This window comes from Rhinoraja longicauda, chromosome 2, assembly GCF_053455715.1.
Source record: "Rhinoraja longicauda isolate Sanriku21f chromosome 2, sRhiLon1.1, whole genome shotgun sequence".
Lineage (NCBI taxonomy): Eukaryota > Metazoa > Chordata > Chondrichthyes > Rajiformes > Arhynchobatidae > Rhinoraja > Rhinoraja longicauda.
In genome coordinates, this window is record NC_135954.1 from 13,399,121 (window position 1) to 13,414,369 (window position 15,249).

A 15,249-nucleotide genomic window follows, 5' to 3' on the forward strand; every position below is an offset into this window, starting at 1 on the left:
TTGTGGGCCGAAATGCCTTTTCCTGCTCTATATTGTTGTATGAGTAAAACACAAATTCCGCAGGTCAGGCAGCATCTGAGTGGGGCATGAACAGGTGACACTTTGGGTCAGGAGCTTTCTTCAGACTCTTTTTATATAAAGAGATTTATTCTGCCCTTGTATTCTATTAACCGGTTGTGGTGACCATGATTCCCTTGGATCTCATGAATTAGGGAGCCTTACAAAATGCTCTGACTTGGTTTTCCTTCCGATTGTTAACATTGTCAGAAAGAGAAAATTATTAATTTGTAATACTAATCGTTTTAACAGGATCGCAGTGCATATGTAAGCTTTCTGCTGATATAAAAGGACTTGCACCTATTTAGTACTTTTCATAATCGCAATGCTTCCCATCTCCTTTACAGCTGAACTAGCATTCACTGCTATAGTGCTATTGGCAGATAATCAAAGCCATCATATATAAACTAATAAATACCTGCAATGCAAGTGGCAATGAATAAATACTTTTCTAAAGAGATAATTAGGTGTGTGACGAAGGTAGTTCAGTTATTCAGAAATTTTCCAAAGGAACGATTCTGTTGCAATTTGTGGAAAAAGCAAATTTCCACAACTTTCCACAACCTCCGAACCAGTTTTTGGCTTAATCTTATTAACAATAGAAGCTGCTGCATTGCAGAACACACAGTACTTGTAAACAAGCAGAAACTTGGATTTGGATGCAATGCTGCAGTTTAATATTGTGCTGATGGTGGGACCCATATGGTAATTTTCATACTAGGTTTTCAGTGCCTTAAGATCCAATTATTTTTCTTTTACACAGATGTTTCTGTAAAACACTTCATTTTCTGAATATAGTAACATTAATGTAAACATGATAAGTATAATGACGTTAACCAAAGGAAGAAATAATTTACAACTCATTCGGGTCTCCAACACAAAGAAATAAAAGGTGGAAGGGAAGAGAGTGGCAAGCATATGAGTATGTACCTATTTATGTATATAAAAGAAATAGAAAATACTGTCATAAATAATAATGCCTGGAGATATATCATTAATTTCAGGAAAATCACACAATCACTTTAATGACATGCAGAGGTGAAACTGAAATGGACACAGCTACAGAATGACTCATATGCTCTTTGACAGGTGGGTTAGACAGAAATGATCCCTTGGAAACCTTTCATTGTAAAAGATTACCATGATTTTTTTTGTGGGAAATCTCAATGGCCTGCCTATTTTGTGCTACAGGTATTTCCTTTATACTTTTTCTGTTTTCCTTTTATACCCAGGATCAAAATATTTGGAGAAAACCACAAGCATCTTAATGACTCCGTATTTGCCATGGAAAACTTGGGTCCCGGACATCTTAACAGGAGCATCATTGAACCTCATGATTTAAGGCTGCGGATGGAAAGACAAACATGCCTTAATATCCCTTAAAGCTCCTAGTTGATGGACTGGCTCTTAAGGATCAGACCAATCAAATGTGGTTTCTTTTCTTCCAATGGAAGAGACCTTTCAAGAATCTCTATTTATTAAAGGCTCTGCAGATGAGAGTAAAGTGACCATCAAAATGATAAAGGAAACTGAACTAAACTAGTTCATCAGTTGTTAAGCGTATGTTTTAAGAAAAACTTGAAGGAAATACACAATTGGCCATTTTTAACAATGATGGAACAAACTTTTGACACTGCTCAGAATGGGAATCTGAGTCATCCATCAAAAAAATCATTTTAGAGCCAAAATATTATGGTGTGTTTGTGAGTGTAAGATGTTAGTGAAATGAAAAAACAGTTTCACATTGCGAAACCAATGATATGTTCACACCAATATTTTCACCAAGTATATTCATTGAAGAATCTGGCATTAACTCATGGGAATGTAACAGTCTTCCAGATGTTATGATGGTCTCACTCTGACTCTTTCAGAGTGTTTGTTGCTGCTGTTGGTCTTTTCTCCATCCTTGGAGAATAGTTCGTATTCAGATTCATAAAAGACACTTTGAAAGTTTAAGCATTGAAATAGGTAGAATATTGTCAGCTTACACTTGCTGCAATTGGGCCAAAATTAGAAGATTATATTCAAGCATTGTATAATGAATTTTATTAGTTGATGCCCCAAGCACTCCAGGCTTGCTGCAGAGTTCAGGTGACAATGTCAATTATTGCATGACTCGTATGTATGGAAGCAGGGCGACTAGGAGACAGTGTTAGGTTAGCTTCACGTTATCAAGTAGTTGCCATTTTTGTGTGATTGTTTCATTCTATGTTCTTGGTTTGACTATCTCCTCCAATCAAAAAGGTACTGTTAGACTCAGATCGTTTATCGTAAATAGTGAGCAAAGAGAGAACATCTGAACAAGATGGTGACAATTGGGACAATATTATGAAAGGAAGATTTCTCTACTTGTTGTCTTACAATTTTGAAAGATCATGCCGGTTGTACTTGCAGGTTGAAAGGCTTTTAAATAATGAGGGATCCATGGCAGATAATCAAATTTAATATGCAGGATTGAGAAGGTTATTGTGATAATTGAAAAATGAACTTCATTATTTGAAGTGTTAATTCAGATATGGGCAATGAAGATTACATATTGAGCTTTATTAGTTCTGCCTGATATTCATTCTGTAGGATGAGGAACATTTAGGATCTCCAACGTTATCCTTCACTATATAAATGTGTACTTCTGAGTCGTCAATGATAGATGTGCATGATAAATCTGCATGTTATTTCGGTGGGCACCAGATACACAGATTCAAAAAGTTTGTATCATTTTACAGTGATTGCACTTTGCATTCTGGCGTCAATGTTCTGCACTGGAACCCAGTGAACTTGAGCGTTCAATTTATTTTGTCTTGAGGCATTGCATATGTATATTTAGGAATCATTTTGTACAACATTTTTACAGATTATCTTTAATGGTAAATTAATGTGTTATTTTTGTGCCAGTTTCCTCCTTTTGCCAATCTGTTGGCACTTGGTTTTACAATCACTGTTGCTTGTTTGGTACATAATTAAAGGTACCAATTATGATCCGTGTGGTATTGCATCTGTTCCTGAACGTGCCTGATATTGGTCTAGGTTTATTTTCCATGAGTAATTGATGGATAGTACATTGTTGATCAACTGATTTCTGATCCCTGCCTTCAATTCTCATATCAAGGTACTGAGATCAGTTTGTTTAAAAGATTGATCATTGAACTTGGAACCATTGTTCTGGACCCACCTCTTCCCTCCACCATTTCCAATAAAGTCATGAAGGAAGATTATTTTTTTTAAAAGCTTTAACCATGTTCAGCTCTAGATTTTCTTATTTTATCACAATATATACTAATAGTAGATCTTACGGATCAAACATGAATTTCATTGCTTTCAAAATCAACAATATGTAATGTTCCCTTGTGTTTTATTTTCAAGCAGTACAATTTTGTACCGGCTACTCTCTTTCTTGACCCCCCAAGAACATAATAAAGAGCAGTGTTTTAGTTGAGCATGACTTTTCTTAAACATGAAGCCACCAGGATATATCTTTCCACTTACTATTAACAGCTACATTATATACTCAACTAAGGAATTTGCTTTTGCTTTCATTGCAAACACAGGAATTATGCTTCTGATTTAGGCTCTAGCTAACATTCTCATTCTTGAACTATAGTTGGAATTGAAGCATTCCCAAAAAGCTGCACAATACAATATTATCTTGCCATCAGTGCAGTGAAACGTCTCTAATAAATGTTAGTGGAGTGACATTTTTGTAAGATTACACTATCATCTATAATATCAAGAGGCATATAGCAGCTGAAGTGAAAGGGATTATGTGGATAGCTACTAAATTGAATTATTTGTTAGTAGGGAAAAAGCATTTAAAAAAAAAGAAAAGTTGAAATGACTGGTGTGAAATAAATTTGTATGGTACAAGTAGTTACTACTCAGGCAGCAAAATGGATTCAAATACTGAGGGAACATTTTGGGATGAGATGTTTCATTTTGGGAAGCCAAACCAAGGTAGGAGCTTCACCCTGGGGAGTGAGCAGAAGGATCTAGGAGTATATGTAAATAGATCCCTGAAAGTTGCAAGGTAGGTAGGTGGTGAAGAAAGCTTTTCGACTATTCAGCTTCATCAATCAGGGAATTGAGCAAAGTTTGGAAATTATGTTACAGTTGTACAAGACATTGATGAGGCCGTGCTTGGAATATTGTGTTCATTTTTGGTCACCATGTTTTCGGAAAAATGCCATTCAGCTTGAAAACGTACAGAAAGGATTTACAGGGATGTTGCCAGGACTCGAGGGCCTGAGCTATAGGGAGAGGTTAGACAGGCTAGGACTTTATTCCTTGTAGTGTATAAAATCATGAGGGCCCTTTTCAGAATGGCAGGCAGTGGTGAGTGGAGTGCCGCAAGGCTCGGTGCTGGTGCCGCAACTATTTACAATATATATTAATGATTTGGATGATTAAATTAGAAGTAACACTAGCTCTTTTGAAAGTTGAACTGAGAATGGAGGTCTATTGGTTTAAAAAGGCCATGTATTTGAGATGGTCACTATTCATTGAAAGGAAAGTTCGAAAATATTCTGAATTAAATTTATAAATGAAAAAAGAACTGCAGTAAATCTCCAATAATCAACTATCTGACTAGTGATTCTGATTGATCGTTATCTGGTTCACCAGGTGGCGTGTACCGCATTCCCTTCCCATTCCGCCAAGCCCCATTTCCCATACTCATTTTAAATTTATCTGGTTCTAGGAAATCTGCCTATCTAACCACTGTCCTGAGCAAGCCGGATAATTACAATTTTACACAAAATTGTGATAATCAAGGACCACAGCCACCCAGCACGCAGGCTGTTCTCCTTGTTACAGTCAGGCAGACGATACAGGGGTATGGCTGCGCGTACCACCAGACTTAAGAACAGTTTCTACCATCAGGCCATCGGGCTTCTGAACTCATAAACACATTTCAAATCATATATGTTGATTATTTTTAATATTGTCTTTTTACCTATTTTTAATATTGTCTTTTTACCTTACTAATGTCATTTTTTAAATCTTATTTATCTTTGGAATATTACTGCTGAGATGACCCGTTGTCTTGTCAAATACATTTCATTGTACCGTTGACCCTGTGCCAACCTATATACGACAAATAAAAATTTATTATTATTATTATAATAGTTTCAGAAAAGAAAAGCACGTGGAGCAATCCAGAAAGTAGACGTAAGATTATCCATGGGTAGCTCACGGGGAAACCTCCATCATAAGATTGGTAGATAAAATGACTTGCTTTAATGTTGTCCACATTCTATACATTTTATATTTGCATAACTTGGAATGTGTGCCAACAATTAAATTGCCTTTCATGAATTGTCCTTTTGCTTTGGTTTATTATTATTGACATATATACTGAGTTACAGTGAAACACTTTGTTTTATGTGCTATCCAGGCAAATTATACCAGTGATCAGTACAATCAAACCATCTACAACAGGTAGTGCAAAAAGAGAAAGAAATCAGTGTAAAATCTAGTTTTAGAGCAAAGTACAGTTTGCTAGTGAATAAACAACAGTATCATGCAGCATCTCTCGTATAAAATACTTGACTTCTTTTTAGCATTGCCATGGGAAGTGAAATTGCTTGCTGCATTTAGAAATGTTTTGCCACAAGCCAAATCTTTTATTTTGTTTGTCAATTGCGACAGTGCAACATATTGTTTTTTAATTCACAAAAAAGATGCAAATAATAATGAATAAAATGAGAGAATGCAGAAAAAGAGTAACATGGAGCAACTGGTTCCTTGAGATTGAAGGGCGAAAATAGACATTCAAGCAACTTAAAATTGCACAATGACTATAATGAAGTTATTTGTTAATTGTGCAGTAAATTACAATTTTTTCAATGCCCATCTATCTTCACTTGCACATGCTGAAATAAACAAAGCCATGCAATTAAATCTCTAGGTCTGTGTTTTTTTTCATCAATACGAGTGCTTCTTGGTTAAACAGTTTTAGATTTGTGGTAAATGTGTACGTGAAGTATATTTAACTGGATATTCGGTCTTTAAAGTGGCTTCTGTTAATATAGGTATAGGATATTAAAATGTTAGCCAGTTCTGAGGAGAGTAAACAATTTCTCTTGGGCAACAGCACTCCTGCCGAATACAGAACTGATACTTTATCGCTGGTAACGTTATGTATATGATGACTGCTCACATTTGAGTTGGCTATTTAATAAGAGAATTATGGAAAACAACATTCTTCCATTCTAATTTTAACAAATGTTCTAGGTTTGCACCGTCTTTTGCTTTGAGTCTGAAGTAAACCTACTGTTTCAAGTCATACAAAATGATCATTTTTTTGCTATGATTAATCTTCATCTTCAATCTTTGTCTTCGGCTGCAGTACTTTGGAACAAATAATTTAATCATCTTTCTCTACAAATGATAATTATTTTCTCTAACAAAATATTCGGTGTAGTTCCAGGCAACCTGTTCAGCTACAAGCACTCACCTAATTTACAACAATTGCATATGTAAAACAATATGGCATTCTAGATTTGTGGCAACAATGCCAAGTTTAACAGTGGATTTATATATGAGCAAGTTTGCTGGTGTGATTATCATTATAAATGTAGATAGTGGCATTATATATTTCATATTATGTACAGCTAATTATATTATATATTGGTATAATTATTGTGTATAATTATAGTATTATATTATATAATTAATTTTATTTTATATACTTAAAAATGTATATATAACATTGGTAATTATATTAGCACATCCTTGCCCAGAGATCCCCTAAACACTATCATAGTACTGAACAGTCATGGGGACTAGATAGTTACTGATCAACATTACAGGATAAGCTGATGATGGCAGAAGGTTTATGGAGATTTAAAGTTAAATGGTATTGATTGCAGCATGCCGGTTACCAATTTCCACATTTATTTGCATCAGGGTGTTTCAAACGGCCATTGTTGAAGCTAACTGAGAGCTTGGATTAAGAAAAACGAATAAGAAATGAATATATTGGTTTTTAGTCTGTAGTGCCAGTTCAGTTTTCCCAGTTGATCAGTCTGAAGAATGGCAGGCCCCAACCTGAAATGTGGATTGTCTGTTTCAGTCCATAAACTATAGGACTGACCCACTGAATTCCTCCAGCATTTTATTTTTTGCACATAGTTTTACCTGATAGCTTTGCAGGTTTGTACAATGATCCCCTGTTATCTTTTGGTCTATAGTTAACTGCAGTTCACACTTGTATAATGCATAACAAATTTATGCATTATACCAGGTGCACAAAGGTGCAGTTCTCTTACCAGCAGCTCTATTCAGAAATATTAACTACAAAATGTATCTCGTTGTTTTACAATAGATGTATGAATTCTGATGTGTAGGTATTGATAAAAATCAGAATGGGATGCAAATTAAATGTAAAGCAATAATACCCAGAGGTTGGCACAGCATCTATTTGCTGGAAATAGTGATGCAATGTAAATATATCTTAAACTGTTGTGGAATATTATTATCACAAATTATGGGCAATCTGCAGTAATTGCAATTTAATGCATTCTTCATTACATACTGATGTGCTTTTATTATCATGCATTTATTTGTTCTCCCGGCTCTTTTGTAGCTTGTATACCTCCATTTGTTTATTTTCCCAATCATTGTCTGTGGTTTAACAAATAAACACAATTGTAAGCACTGTGACACTGATCTGCTAAATTAATTCCAGAGTTAAATGTATCCTGTCAAAATCATTTGAAAATAAACAATCCATTTCCATGTTTTTTGAAAAACAAAACCTTGAATCCTCCAAACGGTTAAATACATGGATGCAGATTATCATAATAAATACTGGGAATTAAAAATAACTAAAGTAATCCATATTCTTTTTTGTGGACAATTTGCATTGACGCATTGATGATTTATTCACAAATGTATGTTGTAGGTTTCATATGTTCTAGATGACTTGCTGAGTTATGTTCAATATGTTTGAAAATCAGATGAATAACATGGAAAGGCAATGATTACTCAATTTTGTTTATGTTATGCAGTAAATTATGCAACTTAAAACCTTTTTTATTGCAGTAATGGCACTAATGCCCCTTGAAATTTGGAGAATTGTGCTTGAAAAGTAGATATGGTGTGCTGTCTTTGCACTTCCTTTTGACCATCATGATTTAACAAGTTTGCTCAGTAAAGTTAGTACTAACTGCAGCAAATTCTTGTTTAAGAATGTTACATGTTCATCTGGGCCTTGCTATGTATTTGGTTGCTGCCTTCCTTATATTGCAAGAGTGATCCAAGATACTACTTTGGGGCAAGGCTTTTAGTAATGTTAATTCAACAATATGGATTGTTTAGTTATTACTTTGATTGAGTACATGACGTTTCCCGTGTTACTTTATGCAATAAATTTTTAAAGAAAAAAATCTAGTCTTGGAAACAATAATTTAATTAAACTTATTAACATGACCTTTATATTGTAGATTTGTTTTCATTCATGAAATGTGACTCGTCCTAAATTACACTTCGAACAGGGAATGGACAATTTTAGATTTGATCAGCAAGTATTATTAAAGGATCTTGTGGTTACAAATACTTTATGATGTAGAGAACAATAAAATAGAATTCCAAAATGCATTTTGGGGATGAGCACCATAGGTCCTTAACCAGGATCTTAAATTTCATTTGGAAGTGAATGGGCTAGTTAGGAACAGTCAATGTGACTTTGTACAGGGTAGGTTATCTTAGTAACTGGATTAAGTTTTTGAGAAGAGTCAAGAGTGTTTTATTGCAATATTCCCGAAAATGAACATTGAAATTCTTACTTGCAGCAGCACAACAGATATGTAAACATTGTACTCTGTAAACACCATAATAAATAACAAAAAAAAGTTCAGTACATATATATGTATATATATATATATATATATAAAATCAATAATAGTACAAACAAAAACAATGCCCCCATGTCTATGTAATTCAGAGCTTACTTGGAGGTTGTGGTGTTTAATAGCCTGATGGTTGTAGGGAAGAAGCTTCTCCTGAACTTGGGCATTAGTTTTCAGGCTCCTATTATTTCTTCCTGACACAGGAGTGAAATGAGAGTTTGGCCAGAAAGATGCTTGACTGCCTTTTTGAACTCTTCAATGGTGGAGAGGTCAGTACCCATGATGGACTGGCCACTTTTTGCACTCTTCTTCGTTCCTGAATGTTCTAGTTGCTGTGATGCAACCAGACAATATGTTCTCTACTGTACACCTGTACAGGTTCAAGAGAGTGTTTGTTGACATATCAAACCTCAATCTTCTAAGGAAATAGAGGCGTTGATGAGCTTTCTTTAAGATTGCATCAATGCACTGGGTCCAGGACCAATCTTCAGCGTTAGGCTGATCCACAAGATTAAGATACATGGGATTCACTGTGACTTGGTTGTATGGATTCAGAACTAGCTTACTCAGAGGATTGTGTTGGAAGTGTGTTATTCTGGCTGGAGGTCTGTGACTAGTGGAGTCCCGCAGGATCTACGATATATATTTAGATATAAATGTAGATGGGTTGTTGTTGGGGAGGCTAAAGGTGAACATATCGATGGAAAAACTTACTTTCTTTCTTCTCCTCCCCCCCCCCCCCCCCCCCCCCTTCAATCAGTCTGAAGAAGAGTCTCAACCCAAAATTTCACCTATCCGTGTGTTCTGGAGATGCTGCCTGACCCACTGAGTTACTCCATTTTGTATTGTTCTGTGGACATGCTGCCAGGACATGATTTTTCATAACTTGCTAATCTCCGGGAGGGTAAACTGCCAATGTAAATTCCTTGCTCAAACGTCTGCTTTGATCTGTCGTTTTCACACCTTAGCCTTCCATATCTCTAGATTCCCTCTCCCCTGACTCTCAGTCTGAAAAAGGGTCTCTACCCGAAATGCCACCCATTACTTCTCTCCAGAGATGCTGCCTGTCCCGTTGAGTTACTCCAGCATTTTGTGTCAATGGTTTTTGAGAAATTTGCTCAAATTCTTTGAGGAAGTAACAGGGAGAGTTGATAGAGAGGAACTTGTAGATGTATTTATATTTCCAAAGGCATTTGACACACCAGAGGCTGGTGCATAAATTAGGATCTCATAATATTGGAGGAAGTGTGTTAGAATAGATTAAAAACTGCATCAGAGAAAACAGTTTTAAAAAGTGACTTAAAAGCTGTTGTTCATTAAGAAATATATCAACATCAACATTCAAAATAGCATTTGTTGCAATTATGTTTCAGATTATTACAATATATCAATTCAATAACAACAAAATATTCAAATTTCTTTTGACAGTAGTTAATTATTTTCAATATATTGAATAAAATTGGGTTACTTGGATTTTAGGAAAGCGCACATTATTTTAAACTTGGATAACTGGAAATATGTCACAACCCAAATGTTATCTGTCCATTTCCCTTCCCATGTTATCTGTCCATTTCGCTTCCCATATGGTGCCCGACCCATTAAGTTCCTCAAGCATTTTATTTTTTGCTCAAGATTCCAGTATGCGCAGTCTCTTGTGCCTCCAACTTGATATCCTCTTGCTGTTAGGCAGGTGTCCTTCCTTAAACAACTCCCTCCGCCCCTTCAGCCTCCTATGCTACAAAGGGAAAAGGAAGAGTCTATCAATACTCTCCACATGTGGAACGTTCTATCCTAGGTCAATCTTCTCTATCCTTCTAATGTATCAGCATTTGACAGCACTGCGCCTGTATTCGCTGGAGTTAAGAAGGTTGTGGGGGGGGGGGAGACAGACACATCATTGAATAGTGACAGGCCTGGATGTGGAGAGGATGTTTCCACTAGTGGGAGAGTCTAGGATCAGAGGGCACAGCCTCAGAATAAAAGGATGCACCATTAGGAAGGAGATGAGGAGGAATTTCTTTAGTCAGAGGGTGGTGAGTCTGGAATTCATTGCCGCAAGATGGCTGTGGAGGCCAAGACATTGGATTAGTTTAAAGGGGAGATTGACAGATTCTTGATTAATAAGGGTGCCAAAGGTTATGGAGAGAAGACAGGAGAATGGGGTTGAGAAGGAAAGATAAATTAGCGATGATTGAATGGTGGAGTAGACTCGATGGGCCGAATGGCCTAGTTCTATTCCTCTGATTTATGAACATAAAATGACAATGCAATGACCAGAATTACATAAATAATCCTGCTCTGACCTAACTAAAAAGTTTGATAATGTTGTACCATGACCTCCACAGTCATATTTCCATGCCCTAGCTATGTCTCCCGAATGCTGCCTTCACGACACCTATCTACCTGTGCCGTCACGTTCAGAGATCTATGGACTTGTATACCGTTCTCTCTTTTCCTCAACAACTCCCTCTAATGCTACCCTTATTAGATCAAACAAAGTGAATCACCTTACAATTATCATAATTAAATTCCATCTGCTATAAGTGATATTGTTTTGCAACCTAAGGCTATTCCCACTATCAACACCACCACCAATTTTTCGCGTTATGTGCAAACTTGCTAATCTTACCTTTTGGATTTTCATCTAAATCGTTAATATAACAAACAGCAAGGGCTGCAGAATCAATTACAGTAGTTTACTGTATAAAAAGGAACTGCAGATGCCGGTATAAACCGAAGAGCTGGCGTAACTCAGCGGGACAGGGAGCATCACTGGAGAGAAGGAATGGGTGACATTTCGGGCCAAGACCCTTCTTCAGACTAGTTTACTGCTAGTCACAAGCTTCCAATCTCAAAAACAACCATCCACCATTACCTTCTGTCTACTTTTACCAAAACTTTGAATCCAATTTTCCAACTTGCCTTTGATCCCAGGTCTTCACCTCTCGCACTGGGCCTGTCAAAGGCTTTAATGAAGTTAATGTCGACTATATCAACCTCAGTTGCCCTAATCAATATATTTTTGATACTTCCTCAAAACATTAGTCTGACAGGATCTCTTACCAACAAACTCATGTCAACTATGCCTGATCAACCTCGGCCTGTCCAAGTATAGATTAATACCATCCGTCAGAATTTTTGCCAATAACTTCCCTACCACTTACATTAGATTCACCAGTTTGTAAATTATATGATTTATCTCTGCTGCTCCTCTGGAATAAAAGAACCACATTTGTTATTTAGTAGTCTTCTCTGTTGGATTTCACTTTATCCTTGTCTAATTTTCATTTGTTAAATTCAGCCTGCTTGGAGTTTGCCAAAAGGCATCTAAAGGACTCTCAGACCATGAGAAAAAAAGATTCTCTGGTCTGATGAAACCAAGATTGAACTCTTTAGCCTGAATGCCAAGCGTCATGTCTGGAGGAAACCAGGCACCGCTCATCACCTGGCCAATACCATACCTACGGTGAAGCATGCATCATGCTGTGGGGATATTTTTCAGCAGCAGGAACTGGGAGACTAGTCAGGATCGAGGGAAAGATGAACGGAGCAAAGTACAGAGAGATCCTTGATGAAAACCTGCTCCAGAGCGTTCTGGGCCTCAGATTGGGGCGGAGGTTCACCTTCCAACAGGACAACGACCCTTAGCACACATCCAAGACAACGCAGGAGTGGCTTTGTGACAAGTCTGTGACTGTCCTTGAATGGCCCAGCCAGAGCCCGGACTTAAACCCGATCGAACATCTCTGGACCTGAACATAGCTGTGCATTGACGCTCCCCATCTAACCTGACAGAGCTTGAGAGGATCTGCAGAGAAGAATGGAAGAAATTACCCAAATACAGGTGTGCCAAGCTTGTAGCGTCATACCCAAGAAGACTTGAGGCTGTAATCGCTGCCAAAGGTGCCTCAACAAACTACTGAGTAAAGGGTCTGAATACTTATGTAAATGTGATATTTCAGTTATTTCTTTTTAATTACTTTGCAAAAATTTCTAAACACCTGTTTTCGCTTTTTTATTATGGGGTATGGTGTGTAGATTGATGATTAAAAAAAATATTTAATCCATTTTAAAATAAGGCTGCAAAATAACAAAATGTGGAAAAAGTGAAGGGGTCTGAATACTTTCTGAATGAACTAATGTACAACTAATGAAACTTTTTCAAAATTTATGGAATTGTTTGCTTAGATTATTGCCTTGTACTTTGCCGTTTTTCATAATGTTCAGTTGTCTCTAGTCCTGAGATACCTTTCAAATAGACTTGTCATAAATTTCCCAGTCAAAACATCCATTGTAACATATTGACTAGTTCCATTACTAGTCTTTAATACAGCTTTTTTCTAACTCCCTCTGCCAACGCTTTGAAATGCACTAAAATATTTTATTTGTTTATTCTTAACATAGGTGGTGCTTCCAACATTTATTTTAGAGAAGAGATCATTGCTGGAAATGTATGCAAACTTCATGGCCCACGCAGACATGTTTGTGTCGATCACGGCAGGTACCACAGCTGAAGAGAGGATTATTTGCTTTGTGGAATATTACCTGACTGCATTCCACGAGGGCCGAAAGGGAGCAGTGGCAAAAAAACCCTACAATCCAATAATTGGAGAAACTTTCCACTGTTCCTGGGATGTGCCAAAAAATAAAGTAAAAGCCAGTGGAGTCAACAGCACTTTAACCATTGCCAAGGACCAGTCTAAGATCCACCAGGCCTTTGAGACTTGCAAGGACTCTACTGAATTCTATAATGTGAGATTTACAGCAGAACAAGTGTCCCATCATCCACCAGTTTCAGGTTTTTACTGTGAATGCAAGGAAAGAAAGATATGTGTAAATGCACATGTGTGGACCAAGAGCAAATTTATGGGGATGTCCATCGGGGTCACGATGGCAGGGGAAGGTAAGAGGAGTTTTGAAATGGATCAATTTCAATCTAACTCTAATGTGTCATGGTGGATTGCAAATAGCTACAATAATGAGTTATTATTGGCTACTTATGTAAATAAGTTGACTTTCTAAATGTAATTTTCATTCTGTCATGATCCAAATTCGATATTTATGTCAGAGTGTCATAAGCACAGAAGCGGGCCCTTCAACCCTCCACCAGGCTAATGCTGACAATTAAGAACCTTGCTACACTAATCTTATTTACCAAACCCTGGTTCGCAGCCTCCTATTTCATGGTGATTGAAGTGCACATCCACATGTTATGAGAATACCTGCCTCTACCACATTCCTGATTTCATCTTATCTCTAGCAAAGTGGATGACCTCACATTTGTCCACATTATGCCCCATCTGTTATGAACGCCACTCCCTAGTGAAGACTCTGCATCCTCCTCAGAACTTTCCCTGCCACCCAGCTGCCAATCATAAACAAACTTGATTATATTACGCTTGGTCCCCTCATCTAAATCACTGACAAAGATATGTGAACAATTGTGATACCCTACTCGTCACAGCTTCTTGCATTCTATTTTCTGTCTGTTAATCAATATTCAATCAAGGCCTCCAATCCCTGTACTCAGATTTTGTTCAATAATCTCTAGTGTGGCACCTTATTGAAGGCCTTCTGAAAGTCAAAATAGAGTACATCCAATAGTTTGTTGTTATCTATTGTGTTTTTTACAATAACTCTAACAGTTCGGTTTTCCATTCTCAAATGTCCGTTGATTTCACCCATTTTCTAAGTAACAAATTACCACTTCCTTCCAGCATATGCCCTTTTAGGTGTTAAGCTAATTGGTCTGTCGGTCCATGGTTTCTCTTTCCCTTTTTAAAATGAGAGGATTACTGTGCTGTCTCTCAGTGCCAGAGTCCATGAAATTTAGCAAGGTGACAAGGGGCGGCACGGCCCACATTCCAAAAGACGTACACGTTTGTAGGTTGATTGGCTTTGTTAAAGATTGTAAAGTGTGTGTAGGATGGCGTTAGTGTATGGGGATTGCTGATTGGCGTGAACTCGGTGGTCCGAAGGGCCTGTTTCCGAGCTGTATCTCTAAACCAAACCAAACTAAAGAAAATCTAACCAAACTAAACCAAACTGAACTAAACTAAACTAATTAGTGTGTGCACACTATCTGCTTTGCTATCTCTTTTAAAATCTTGGGATGCAGGTGATAAGGTCCTGGGAATTTATCCACTTTGAGTTTCACAAATTTCCCAGCAATAAATTACTCAATGATTCATGTGCGGTCATACTAACGTTATATTTTTGGGATTTGGATTTCTCTAATTTGGCTTGTGTGCAATAATTTTGTGTTGGACACACACAGCTGATTCCAGCAACATACAGATATATAAAAATGTTTCTGTGGAACATTTTACTCATGGGCTAATACTTGGTA

At 37.1% G+C, this 15,249-nt stretch overlaps 1 protein-coding gene across 1 annotated transcript in view; it reads left to right on the forward strand.

Moving 5' to 3' along the window:
• Positions 1-15,249, forward strand: part of LOC144602245 (oxysterol-binding protein-related protein 10-like) — a 122,160-nt gene that overhangs the window by 95,121 nt on the left and 11,790 nt on the right. Inside the window, exon 8 of the mRNA XM_078415106.1 lies at positions 13,305-13,803. Coding sequence (XP_078271232.1) covers positions 13,305-13,803 — 499 coding nt within the window. The remainder of the gene's footprint in view (positions 1-13,304; positions 13,804-15,249) is intronic.